This window comes from Mugil cephalus, chromosome 19, assembly GCF_022458985.1.
Source record: "Mugil cephalus isolate CIBA_MC_2020 chromosome 19, CIBA_Mcephalus_1.1, whole genome shotgun sequence".
Lineage (NCBI taxonomy): Eukaryota > Metazoa > Chordata > Actinopteri > Mugiliformes > Mugilidae > Mugil > Mugil cephalus.
This window is the reverse complement of record NC_061788.1, coordinates 21,386,937-21,398,754: the sequence shown is the minus strand read 5'-3', so window position 1 is coordinate 21,398,754 and position 11,818 is coordinate 21,386,937. Positions and strand designations below refer to the sequence as shown.

The 11,818-nt window shown below is 39.3% G+C and overlaps 2 protein-coding genes across 2 annotated transcripts; both read left to right on the top strand.

The window, feature by feature from the left end:
* Positions 1-1,057: 1,057 nt before the first annotated feature.
* Positions 1,058-5,220, top strand: psmb10 (proteasome 20S subunit beta 10). Its single transcript, XM_047569922.1, has 8 exons — positions 1,058-1,227; positions 1,351-1,444; positions 1,666-1,763; positions 2,820-2,960; positions 3,104-3,219; positions 3,403-3,461; positions 4,075-4,226; positions 4,993-5,220. The coding sequence occupies exons 1-8, from the start codon at positions 1,163-1,165 to the stop codon at positions 5,102-5,104; spliced, it is 837 nt and encodes a 278-aa protein (XP_047425878.1). The 5' UTR covers positions 1,058-1,162; the 3' UTR covers positions 5,105-5,220.
* A 1,083-nt stretch (positions 5,221-6,303) lies between these two features.
* On the top strand, positions 6,304-11,744 carry LOC124996735 (histone H3-like centromeric protein A). Its single transcript, XM_047570016.1, has 5 exons — positions 6,304-6,417; positions 9,385-9,553; positions 10,497-10,618; positions 10,902-10,976; positions 11,271-11,744. Exons 1-5 carry the CDS (start codon positions 6,328-6,330, stop codon positions 11,397-11,399), a joined length of 585 nt encoding a protein of 194 aa, XP_047425972.1. The 5' UTR covers positions 6,304-6,327; the 3' UTR covers positions 11,400-11,744.
* Positions 11,745-11,818: the final 74 nt, after the last annotated feature.

Genomic DNA, 11,818 nt, shown 5'->3' with positions numbered 1-11,818 from the left:
TAAGAAAAGATAGTACTTTATTGATCCCCATTGGTGAAATTCAAATGTTACAGCAGCACAACAGTGACCAGAAAGAAAGAATCAAAGAAATTAAAAATTAAATAGGACAACATTAGATATTAAACAGGACAACAGGCAAGGGATCCTGCCATACTGTAGGTCAGCCCATTCCTGGTCAGGTCTGCAGGACCCAGATCTGCAGAATTTCAATCTCAAATGAATACAAAAGGTATTATATATATATATAAATATATATATAAATATATATATATAAATATACATATAAATATATATATAAAGGTATTATATATATAAATATATATATATATTTATATATATATATACATATATATATATATATATATATAGTATGTATGTACATTACTGTTATCAACATTATCAGGATCAATATTACAATCCACAAAACACTAAATTAGCAAGTACCGTTTTCTCACTGTATTTATTTATCCCCATTCATTCTCTGCAAACATGTACCTGCTTCCAGACTCAGACATTCACGTTATGTCATCTCATCTCATCTTCCATACCGCTTAATCCTTCATTAGGATCACGGGGGTTGCTGGAGCCTGTCCCAGCATTCATCGGGCGAGAAACTCGTAAATTCAAATAATAATTTGAAATAAATAAAAAAATGGAAATAATTGACAGTGGTGAACCAGAAAGAAGACAGTGAAAACATTAAAATTAATTAGATATTTTTTAAAACTCGTTATGTTGCTAATTGTTAAAAAAAAAAAGAGAGAGAGAGAGAGAAGTAAAACAAAAATGTAACTATTACAACCAGGTGCCATCTTTTTTCATACACTGTAAAAAAGAAACTCAGTAATGTGATTCAGCAGTTCATGTCAGTGGCTCCTGAGATGCCTTCTGTCTCTAAAAAAGTGATAAAGGGCTGAAGAAATTCACTTTTTCTGACAGCAGTTGAAGACAAAAAAATTCCTCCCTATAACCTGAAGCAAAATGAGAACAGATGTCTGCTTAATGGCGCTGCTTTTTACAGTGGAGATCAGGGAGGCTTGGCTTATGCTGTCGTTGTGAAAGTAAAAGTAAAAACTGAAAAACACAGAGGCCTAGTCTGAGGCACAGAGTGACGAAGCTTTTCTTAAAGCTTTAAGTCTTCATTTCAGAATCCGCTCTCAAGATGCTCCACAGTTTGAATCCCTGTCAGCCAGGGACAGGAGGCTTCAACTTCGAAAACAGCCGCAGGTAAAGAAGCTTCAGTATCCACGCGATTTTAAAGACAGGAGAAGAGGACAAAGAAGGCTTGCAGTGAACTGCTACTAGCATTGTCTTTCTCTTCGATTGTCTCACGCACATTATCATTTTCAGAAATGCAGTACTGGAGTCCAGCTTGTCAGAGGTCGGCTACAAAGCTCCCACTGCCAGGAAGACAGGGACCACCATCGCTGGGATTATGTACAAGGTGAGGATCTGTTGAAAGATGCATACAGGCTAACAGAAGCTGTTCACCAGCAACATGCGGATATTTGTTAGCCTTTTTATTTTATTTTTCTTGAATACTGGTTTTGATTATACAAACTTGCTGGTTGGAACACATGACTGGAATAACCCAGGAAGCCATTTTAGGGTGTACAAGGTAAACTCTTGACAGGTGTGATGAGTATTTCCTGTCCTTGTTCTCAGGACGGAGTGATCCTGGGAGCAGATACCAGGGCCACAGATGACATGGTGGTGGCTGACAAGAACTGCATGAAGATTCACTACATCGCTCCGAAGATCTAGTGAGTAAAAACAGATTATTATTTTTTCTCAGTTATACAGCGGGATGAGGCTTATTGTGTCAACACCGAAATGTCCAGTGTTGCTTCTTCATCGCACATGAACGATCAATAGATAGATAGATAGATAGATAGATAGATAGTGTCACCTGAACTCTGACTGCTGACAAGAATAAGCTTGAAAATGAAAGCTTCTCTAGCTTTTCCCGTCACACTTCACAAACCGTCACAAACCAAAAGGGATTTATTCAATGAGGTCACACGCTCTAATATTTCGTTGGACCACCTTTAGCTTTGATTGCAGCACACATTCATTGTTTCGGTAAGCTTCTGCAATGTCACAAGAATTATTTCCATCCAGTGTTGCATTAATGCTTCACCAGTATCTTGTATTGATGATGGGAGAGTCTGACCACTGTGCAAAGCCTTCTTCAGCACATCCTAAAGATTCCCACTTAGACTCATCTGCCTCTGTTCTTACCCTGATGCCCCATCACTCTGGGACAGGGTAAATCTGGACTCATCAGACCACATGATCTTCTTTCATTGCTAATCTTCATGCATGAGGCCTTTTTCCCAGATAGTCTCACTGATTGGTGGTATTCTTAAGAAAACACAGATGTTCAGTCCCTCTTGTAAACACTTTTATATTTTGATATGCGTTGATGACTTAAATTGTAATATACAGTGAAATAATCCCTGTGTCCACATTTTTTTTGCAAAAACTACTTCCAGTTCAAAGATGATGGATATTTTTTTTTTTATACTTCTTAGGTCCTACTTATCCCACATACTTAAAGATCTTAATCTTATCTTAAAGAAATTAAGATCAATCAAGCTATCAGTGTAGCACTGTGGCAAAATATTTTAAGGATTTTACATTTCTTCAAATGTGTCTTGTGGGTTTCTCCCGGTGGTTGACCAAGGGCTCAAACCTGCACCCCACGTTCGCTTTCATTTTTTACTCCCATTTTCACTGGACAGACAGCAGGCGTTATGCTAGTAAGTCAACGGAGACATGCTTCATCTGATGGTTAATCTGTCCTGTATCTGCTCTAGCTGCTGCGGAGCTGGTGTTGCTGCAGATGCAGAGATCACCACACAGATCATGTCATCCAACGTGGAGCTCCACATGCTTAACACAGGGCGTCCCCCACTTGTCGCCATGGTAACCAGGCAGCTAAAACAAATGCTGTACAGGTAAGGGTACCAGAGATGAGATCAAAACTCAGTAATGGTCCAGTGATAAAGTTTTGTTTGTCTGTGTTCATTAATATCCACACATATCCTTTCCACTGACAGGAGACAGGATACTAGTGACTGGTTTCTGTCTGGTTTTGCAGGTACCAGGGTCATGTGGGTTCATCTCTGATTGTTGGAGGGGTCGATGTGACTGGACCTCATCTGTACAGTGTTTACCCACACGGCTCCTACGACAAGCTACCCTTCCTCACCATGGGTATGTGTTAGGTACAGCATGTTTGCTGTCGGCTTATACTATAGGGGTTCAGAAGTTTCAAAAAGAAAGAACAAAAGCTATTTTTTTTTAATGTTATTCAGGAACTATGGTTTCATCCAAGTTACAAAACTCAACCAAGCTAAACCCAGACAACATTTAAATAAAATCTGATTTTGGTTTCAGGTTCTGGAGCTGCAGCTGCTGTATCTGTGTTTGAGGACAGGTTCAAACCAAACATGGAGGTGAGAATGACTGTTTACTCTCATGGCACATTCAATCATGACTGAATGAAAAGTTCACGCTGAAGGAGTGATTTCAAATCCAAAAATGTTAAAGTAAGGCAACCGGACTTGTAGAGTTTCTTGAAGATGTTTTGCCACTCATCCAAAAATCTGCTTCAGTTCTGAGGAACTGCCCCCCTCCACCAGTTAGAACTGAAGAAGATACTTAGATGAGCAGAGGAAAGAGTCCAGTTACCTTTCTTTAACATTTTTGGATATACCATGACCTGGATTACTGAGAACCTTCACAGAATGGTTTCAAAACGTCTGTCGTGTAAAGATATACCTATTGGTGCACAAAACACAATCACTATATACAAGAACGTAGAAAGAATCCATATGTCCTGCTTGTGGTATTATGGTATTAGAAAGAACTGCACAGACCTCGTCAGTCTCTGTCATTGCCATAGTTGTACATAAGATAAGATGAACATTAAAAAGAACAACCTTTCCTCTCTGGATTGTGGCCACCAGACAATGGTTCTAGTTGATATTCAGTTATGAGCACTTCTTCTTCCTCTATTAATAGTCTGCCTGACAGAAATTTTCCTGTTTTCCCCCCTTTCCCTTTCAGCTGGAGGATGCCAAGCAGCTAGTACGTGACGCCATCGCTGCAGGGATCTTCTGTGATCTGGGTTCAGGCAGCAACGTGGACCTATGTATCATCACAGAGGCTGGAGTCGAGTTCCTGCGAGGCTATGACAAGCCAGTCACGAAGGGAAAGAAGTGAGTTATTTACACATACCTTCCACCAGAGAAGAAGCAGCCGAGTCAGTTTTTCTCTCAGATGTAGAACAGTGCAATCAAAATGTTTGTTCCAGGGTCAAACATGCAACAATGATGAGATGAAGATAGTTGCCAAACTAAAAGTTTTGGCTTGATATGGGATCAGATTGTAATATTATGAATAAAAAAAATAAATCTTTGAACACATGCTGGGGCAAGTAACTGGTAACACACATGACATAACATACTAAAAAATAAATACATAAAGAGACCAGTCACAGAAGGTGAACATCTGGACATTTATTGTCAAAAAGTAGTGTTGGAAAACTGGTCACGTATAATAAAATTAAAATTAGATACCAATTTATATTAAAACAAAAACATGTCCCAAAGGTCCTTGAATTAAAACCTGATTAAATGTACACATCATGCTGCATGCTTATTGCATAAATCTAAATAGAGCCCCCAGGTGTGTGAGCAGCTCACACATGCACAAAATGAGAATCAGAATGCTTTATTTTGAAAATTAGATCTTTTATTTATTAATTGGTGTAGTTGAAATAAGATCTGCTGCCACATCTAACAAATTCAACTAAATGTGTGATTATACTTTAATCCAAACTTTGTATTAATTATACCACATGCAGGACTCCTCAGTGTATCTATCCACTTGAACTGAGTGGGGTACAAAAGATACATTACAATCCAATAGTGCACTTAAAAAAATGAATGTGATTCATGTCATATCTCTGTCTTTTCTTTACAGAGAGGGACAGTACAGGTATAAGCCTGGCACCACAGCCGTCCTGACCAAAACTGTGACCCCCCTCACTCTGGATGTGGTCGACCAATCTGTTCAAGTTATGGACACTGAATAAGAATAATAATAATAATGATAAATTGTTCCGGCTGTGCTCCACGTGTGGAGACACTTTAGATTGTGCACTCATAAAAAGACAGAAGCTTTTTGTAATAAAATTGTTTGAGTGATAAACGCCTGTGAGTTATTTTGTGAGCGCAGACAGCTGTTTTTACAGTACCTTGAATTGTCATTGACTTGTCTTAATAAAAACAGAACCATAGGCAAAGCATATAGTCAACTTAAGAACACATCAAAACCTTAGAGGAAATTATTAAAAAATGATTGCCACAGACAGGCAAAAAGGAACCAGAAGGGTAAATGCAAAGCTCTCGGTCGGGAAGAGAAGCCAAAAATAACTCCCAGGGTGGTAGACAGAGAAGGTGAATCAGAGACATACACAGTCAGCAACGAGAAGTCAAGCAGACGAGCACTGGAAAGTCCCACATGACAAACAGCAATCTGGTAAAGAAGTGTGTGTTGAAATGGTGAACATCTGCTGGCCTGATTACAGTGGATGAGGAGCAGATGCACAGTTGAACTCGGTTTACTGATGAGGAAAGTAGCCAGCAAGCTAAATGGAAAACAGTGAGAGGGAGACGGGTACTGCACTGGGACAGAGGACACAATGAATTTAAGTTTATTCATTTGACAAGGACAATGCAGTTTGCTTTAAAAACACAATATGTGTTGCACTGTGTAGTTGTTTCTAATTTAAACTCCTGAACAGTAGGAACCATTCAAATTTCATTGTTAGATATTTCTCATTAAACATGAAGTGTGTGATGTGTTGACATGTATTTAATTATATGGGAGCCATAATTACCAGGAGCTTACAGAAGCAACTTCGAGAAAAGGAAGAACAGGAAGAAAAGGAAGGAAGGGAGGAAAATGTCTTATTTTTATTGAAGAAACAATAATTGGAAACCCATCCGAAATCACATAGCAAATATCTCTAATTACAGGTAGGTACATTACAGGTACGATATTACAATGGAAAGAGCTACTTGGACGAGTCTTCAACAATACTCAAAAAACCCAGATGGCTTTGTTTGTAGCCTCGTTTTGTTGCTTTAAGAAATAATTTACACTCCAGTCCAGCTGGTGATAGTGCACCCTTGCACCGTATTGCCGATAGAAGCAAATCTAGGAGACGACGAAGAAGAAGAAACCGCGCCCCCTTGCTCCGATGTGATTGGTTGCTGGTTAAAAGGCGTCGTTTGAATGTCAGTTTGGTGTTGAATGCTGTGGAGGCTGGATGCGAGGTCCAAACGAAGAATTTTAGAAAGCATTGGATTCGACAGTAGTGTTGGAGTCACCAGCATCCTAAAGGTACGTTTTAGATAAAGAGGATAAAACTTAAATTTATCCCGTCACTGGGTTAGCAAGCGTTTATGTTTGGCATGAGAATAAATGTGACGCCGTGCGCAAATAAAGAACAAAAACAAAAAGTTCTTTTTAAATAAGAAAGCATAGCTAGACTTAACGCTAGACTTGGATAGAGGGGCTAACGCTAGCTGTAGTTAAACACGGTCTGGTGAATCATGAGTCTCTTGAGATATGACATAATTTGTTGTCTCTAGCAACTAGAGTCGTGTTTGCTTTGGTTATAACGCACTGGCTTTAATTTATCATTCACTCCGTTCAGCAGTTTGTAGTATGCGTGCATGCATATAAATGAAACATATTCAAACATAATTCAAACTCTTACTCTTGCATGCACAAACAAGCATTTCTTGGGAAAATGGTTCAGTCTGGCGGTGTAGAGTATTGATACTTATCTTTCTATATAGAATGCTGCAATTACAGAATGTTTGGTTTTATGCTACTAAAGTGTACAGAGGGCGTATCTGACGCTACATAAAAAATGGCTTTGTACTAGGGTACCCCCTTATTTGGAAAGTGGATTAGCCTCAGTTTCAGTTAGTTTAAGTTAGTTTTAGTTCATTTCAGTTGTGATGCATATACAACAGCTACCCCCCCCCCCCCTTTTTAATTTAGTTTACAGTTTAGACAGTATTAAAGCCATAGTAGTTGCACATAAGAGAAACATTCATAAAAACCACAGTAAAAAGAAAGATAACATAAAATAAGGTTACATTAAAATAAAAACAAGTATTATATAGTAAAATAGAAATTGGTTTAGTCAAAATATGCACATAATAAGCATTATGAACACATTTACAAAAGTAGCTGGCAAAAGAGTGTCCAGTAGTTTGTTCAGTTGCTTAGCAACAGTGGCATGGATTGTGTCACTTGGTGTTTCGTTGTCCACTGAGGGAAGGATGTAAACTCCAACACCCAGGAGCACGTCTCCATCTGTCCGTAGAGTCCTGAAGCCGGGCACAGACATGCAGAGCTTAATCGAGCTATGCTCCAAATTCGACTTTCCGGCTCTGTTTATTTTCTTCTGCGACTGACTTTCTTGGATGTTTTTGTTCCGGGGTCACATGCCAGCGCAGCGGTTGTGGAGCATGCACACACGCGTTATCCAATTGAAAATTGCGATTCACTGTATAAAATCGAATTCCAATCGCATTATCTGGGTGTTTCAATCGGATAATGAGAACTCCGATTTTAATCGGAGCAACGTGTTTACATGCACTTAAGTTCTCCTGTTATAGTCCGATAAAGGCAATAATTTGTTGTTTTTTTTTTCACGTGCATGTAAATGACTGTAGTTAGTATGAACCCAGGTCTCCTCAAAACACAAAGCACTTCTCATGACACACCCTCTCTGGGTCCCAATAAGTGCAACTAGACGGAACTGTCCAAGGAGGATATTTTCCTCTCCTTCAGCCCAGGATCTTTATACCTTTTGGAAAGGGTAGTTCACCTACGCACAAATCACGCGACAATTTCTCACATTTAGGATATTTATTTGGTACACAGAAAATAGGTATTGATTTCAGCTCTGAGGCTTCGGTCAGTTCACCTTAGGGGTAGAAAAACCAAAAGCCCCACTTCAGGGACGTACAGTGACCTTATTCTACCTAGACCCCGCCCGTAAGACGATGGGGAGGAGTACTACCTCATGTGTCAGTGAGTTTCTATGTGTAGCCAATTAGCTTTATCTGGGTTCCAGCATGTGAGATATCAGGGTGTGATGTGTCTGTGAGAAAGCTGTAGCAAAGCGGAAGACAACTCCTTATACAGTGAGATAGCGTAAATAACATTCTTCCTGATTCTTCCCGATTAACAATACTGAATTACTTAATATCTAGCACGAGACTGCCTGCATCATAGTACGTACCATTTACTTCTGTTGTAACCAACAATACCTAGAACTAACTCAGGTCCCCAGATAGATTGTGCTTTGCCTTATGTACTGTTCAAAACTCATGCCCGATTAAAGGTGCACAACTTTTATTTCATTTTGTATTTTATGTTTTGAAGTGAATGTTTAGATTCAATCACATATTTATTTGCTCAGTGTACCTTTTTTTGACTGAGAACTAGATTTTGCTCAATCAACAGTTTATTGTCTGTGAAGGTTCTCAGTCATCCAGGTCATGGTAATCCAAAAGGCGTTGAATAAAGACAACTGGACTTGTAGAATTTCTTTAAGACGTTTTGCCACTCATCCGGGTAGCTTCTTCAGTTCTGATAGACAAGTGGGAAATTGAGGTTTAAATAGGAAAAACTCTGTGGGTAACACCCACCAGGATCGTTGAAAGGGGGACTTGTGTGCCTGGGGTGCTTACCCTATTAATGGAGCTCTAATGAGACTATTGTTAGTGGGAGCCTCCAGTCTCAAGGTGTGGATGTTGTTGAAACTTCTTGGGGATAGAAGTCAAAACTGAATTGTAAATAGATGGTAAATCTAATCTCAGTCCACCTCCTCTGTTTAGAGAATTTTTTTTCACTTTGACATAGATGGCTTCTTTTACTCCTCTCTCAAACCATCCGTCCTCTCTGGCCAGGACATTGTTATCTTCAAAGTAGGCCTGGACGATTATGGAAAAAATAATGATCAGTTATTTTTGATTGATATTGAAATCACGATTAATAAACACAATTAGTCATTGATTAAAAAAAAAAAAAAAAGTATTTATTGAACCATCAAAACTCAACCTCCGTTATCTCTTGCTGTCACCAGGATCCGGTGGGATATGTAGTGGCATTGTAAAGCTTTTAAACTGCCTCTCGTATGCCTCTTTATGGATAGGAAAATGAACGTGAAAATGACCACGTTTATCTGAAAATAATTAGATAAAAAGTAGTCATGTCGTATAATAATGTGGTTTGGTTTAGTTTAAGAGTGATAAAGCATGTAGTAATACACTCAATCTTTTCCAGTCAGCCTGTGCCTGCCATACTATTCCTCTTGTGGTCCTGAACTTTGTGTTGGAGGCCATGCGTCACGATACATCTTCCAGCCGCCGGAAGGGCAAAACACCTCAACGACGTCCCCCAGCTCCTGCCCCAGAGACACCCTCATCCTCATCAAAACGAAAAGCACCTTCAAGTGAGTGGACAAAGTAGCAGGGCTCAGAATCAGAATTACTTTATTGATCCCAGGGTGAAATGACTTAACAAACATGTTTCAGTCAGCAAAAGCTGTACATAAGAAATCTCTCCTCAGGAACACACACTGTGGCTGTGGGTTGCAAACAAGTATATTTAAATTCAGTTTGGTTTATAGTTGTGCATCCTATCTTCACTTGAGCCTTTGGTGTAGCCTGACACGCACCTCCCCGGAAATGTAACTTCTTGTACTTGTCACAGCGATGTAGACCACAGCTGTGATTGGTACAAACAAATTTTCTTGTTCACGTCTTAGTGGCAAGCGGAGAAAGTTCTACGTTGTTCAGGCACGTCCACACCATCCATTCAAGTGACTTCTCTATGCCCCGTGCTGCAGTGACTTCTTTCCCACATTTATTTATCCTCTCGTCATTATGTGAAGTGCAGCGCAACCGGTTGATGTCTGTCATTTTAGTGGTGTAATCATCAGTACAATACCAACACGCCGGAGCAGAAGTCTAAAGCCTCGCATCTCCCTATGTTGTAGGCTCTGTGTAATGCCAAGCTTCACGCTTAAATCATACTGTGTTCTTGTACTCTAACAAGCATTTTGAATGTGTTTCCAGACCCGTTAACAGTGTGGAACTTACTTTGCTTATTGCCATTAAGCTAGATAGAAAAAACGTGCTGCTAATATTTGACAAGACCCTTCCACCACATAGCAAAAGTTTATTTGAAATCTAAAATGTTGGCAAAAGCAACTAGTTTACTCTGTGCCCTTTAACAATCTGGGTCTCACTCGACAAGAACAACGATTTTTAGCATAGAGTGAGATATATTTTGCTTTATTCTTACACAAACTAACTTCCACACTTAAGTGGTGTAATGATTGTAGTTGCCCACCCCACCCTGTCCTGTCAACAAACGCCGTATCTGTTTTTCAGAGCAACCTCCCGCATCTCCCAGGAAGAGAAGATTTCGACCAGGAACCAAGGCCTTAATGGAGATTCGCAAGTACCAGAAGAGCACTGACCTCCTGCTCAGGAAGAGACCCTTCTCTCGTCTGGTGAGTTAGATAGCAACAAACCATGAAGAGCTCTCATACTTGCAGCTTCATGAAGACATAATGGAGATAGGGTAGTATAAACTGGTGAAAAAATGGTATTAATACACCTGCTCTGATGCATTTGTTAATTGAATTTGTTTACAAGAACATCACACATTATATGGTGTTCATTTGATATTAAAGAAATTATGCAACAGCAGGGTAAGTCATCATGTTGTGTTATTATGTGTTTGTCTCTTAACGGTGTGAGGGAGGCCTGGGTTAATCTTGCTTCTTGGTCCAGGTTCGTGAGGTGTCTCAGGAGTTATCGATTGAAGCTCTCCGATGGCAGGTCTTGGCTCTTATGGCGCTTCAGGAGGTAGCTGCTACAATTTCTTACATGTCTGAATATTTTCTTTTTCTGGCTAGACAACTATAAAGAAAGAAATGTAAAACTGACTTATCACGTTAAGGCTTCAGCATGCTGATCCACACTTTTTGATGTTCTGTGTGAGTTGTATGTTAAAATTTATAACAAAGCTGATATTGTGCTTAAAGTGTAAATCTGCCTGTTGCATCTATTTAGTTTGTTGTTAGACGGTGCTATGCCCTCTATGCAAGCATGAAATAATGGACCTAACCTGGACCCTCTTCTTTTCCCTTGTCCTTCCAGGCTGCAGAGGCATTTCTTGTCTTTTTGTTCTCAGACGCCAACCTGTGCGCCATCCACGCGAAGAGGGTCACCGTATTCCCCCGTGACATTCAGCTGGCCAGGAGGATCCGTGGAGTGGATAACCTGTAAAAATAATGCAATGCTGTTTGGCCAAGAGTGTAGCAGCAACCTTCTGTCCACCTCTGTTTGATATGTTAATAATGTGTTTATCCAGTTAAAAAGTTTTTCTACCTGTTTTACAGTTTTTCTGACTGGGATATACTTTGTTTTTTGTACACCTTTTTATAAGTTGAGTTAAAAAAAAAAAAAAAATAAGGATCCAGTGACTGGAAAAAAACAGAAAATTTCTGTCAGGAAGTTGTGTTTTTATGTTGTTTAATTTACTGTACAGATTTTGAATTCCATTTGTTGTATTGATTTTGATGTTATTTGATAAAATGTGACAAAATTGAAATAAACCTTTTTTTTATTTTTTTCTGATAAATTATTGTGTTTTTTTTTTTTTTTTTTTTTAATTATATATACCTAATACTGTCCTCGGGTTTAGA

Excerpts from the sequence above, each read along its gene's own strand:
- psmb10 (XM_047569922.1), top strand. The coding sequence starts at position 1,163 with ATGCTCCACAGTTTGAATCCCTGTCAGCCAGGGACAGGAGGCTTCAAC. Across the intron at positions 3,220-3,402 it reads GCTACCCTTCCTCACCATGG|GTTCTGGAGCTGCAGCTGCT; the intron begins GTATGTGTTAGG and ends TTTTGGTTTCAG. Across the intron at positions 4,227-4,992 it reads CCAGTCACGAAGGGAAAGAA|AGAGGGACAGTACAGGTATA; the intron begins GTGAGTTATTTA and ends TTTTCTTTACAG.
- LOC124996735 (XM_047570016.1), top strand. The coding sequence starts at position 6,328 with ATGCTGTGGAGGCTGGATGCGAGGTCCAAACGAAGAATTTTAGAAAGC. Across the intron at positions 6,418-9,384 it reads GAGTCACCAGCATCCTAAAG|TCAGCCTGTGCCTGCCATAC; the intron begins GTACGTTTTAGA and ends AATCTTTTCCAG. Across the intron at positions 9,554-10,496 it reads AAAACGAAAAGCACCTTCAA|AGCAACCTCCCGCATCTCCC; the intron begins GTGAGTGGACAA and ends TCTGTTTTTCAG.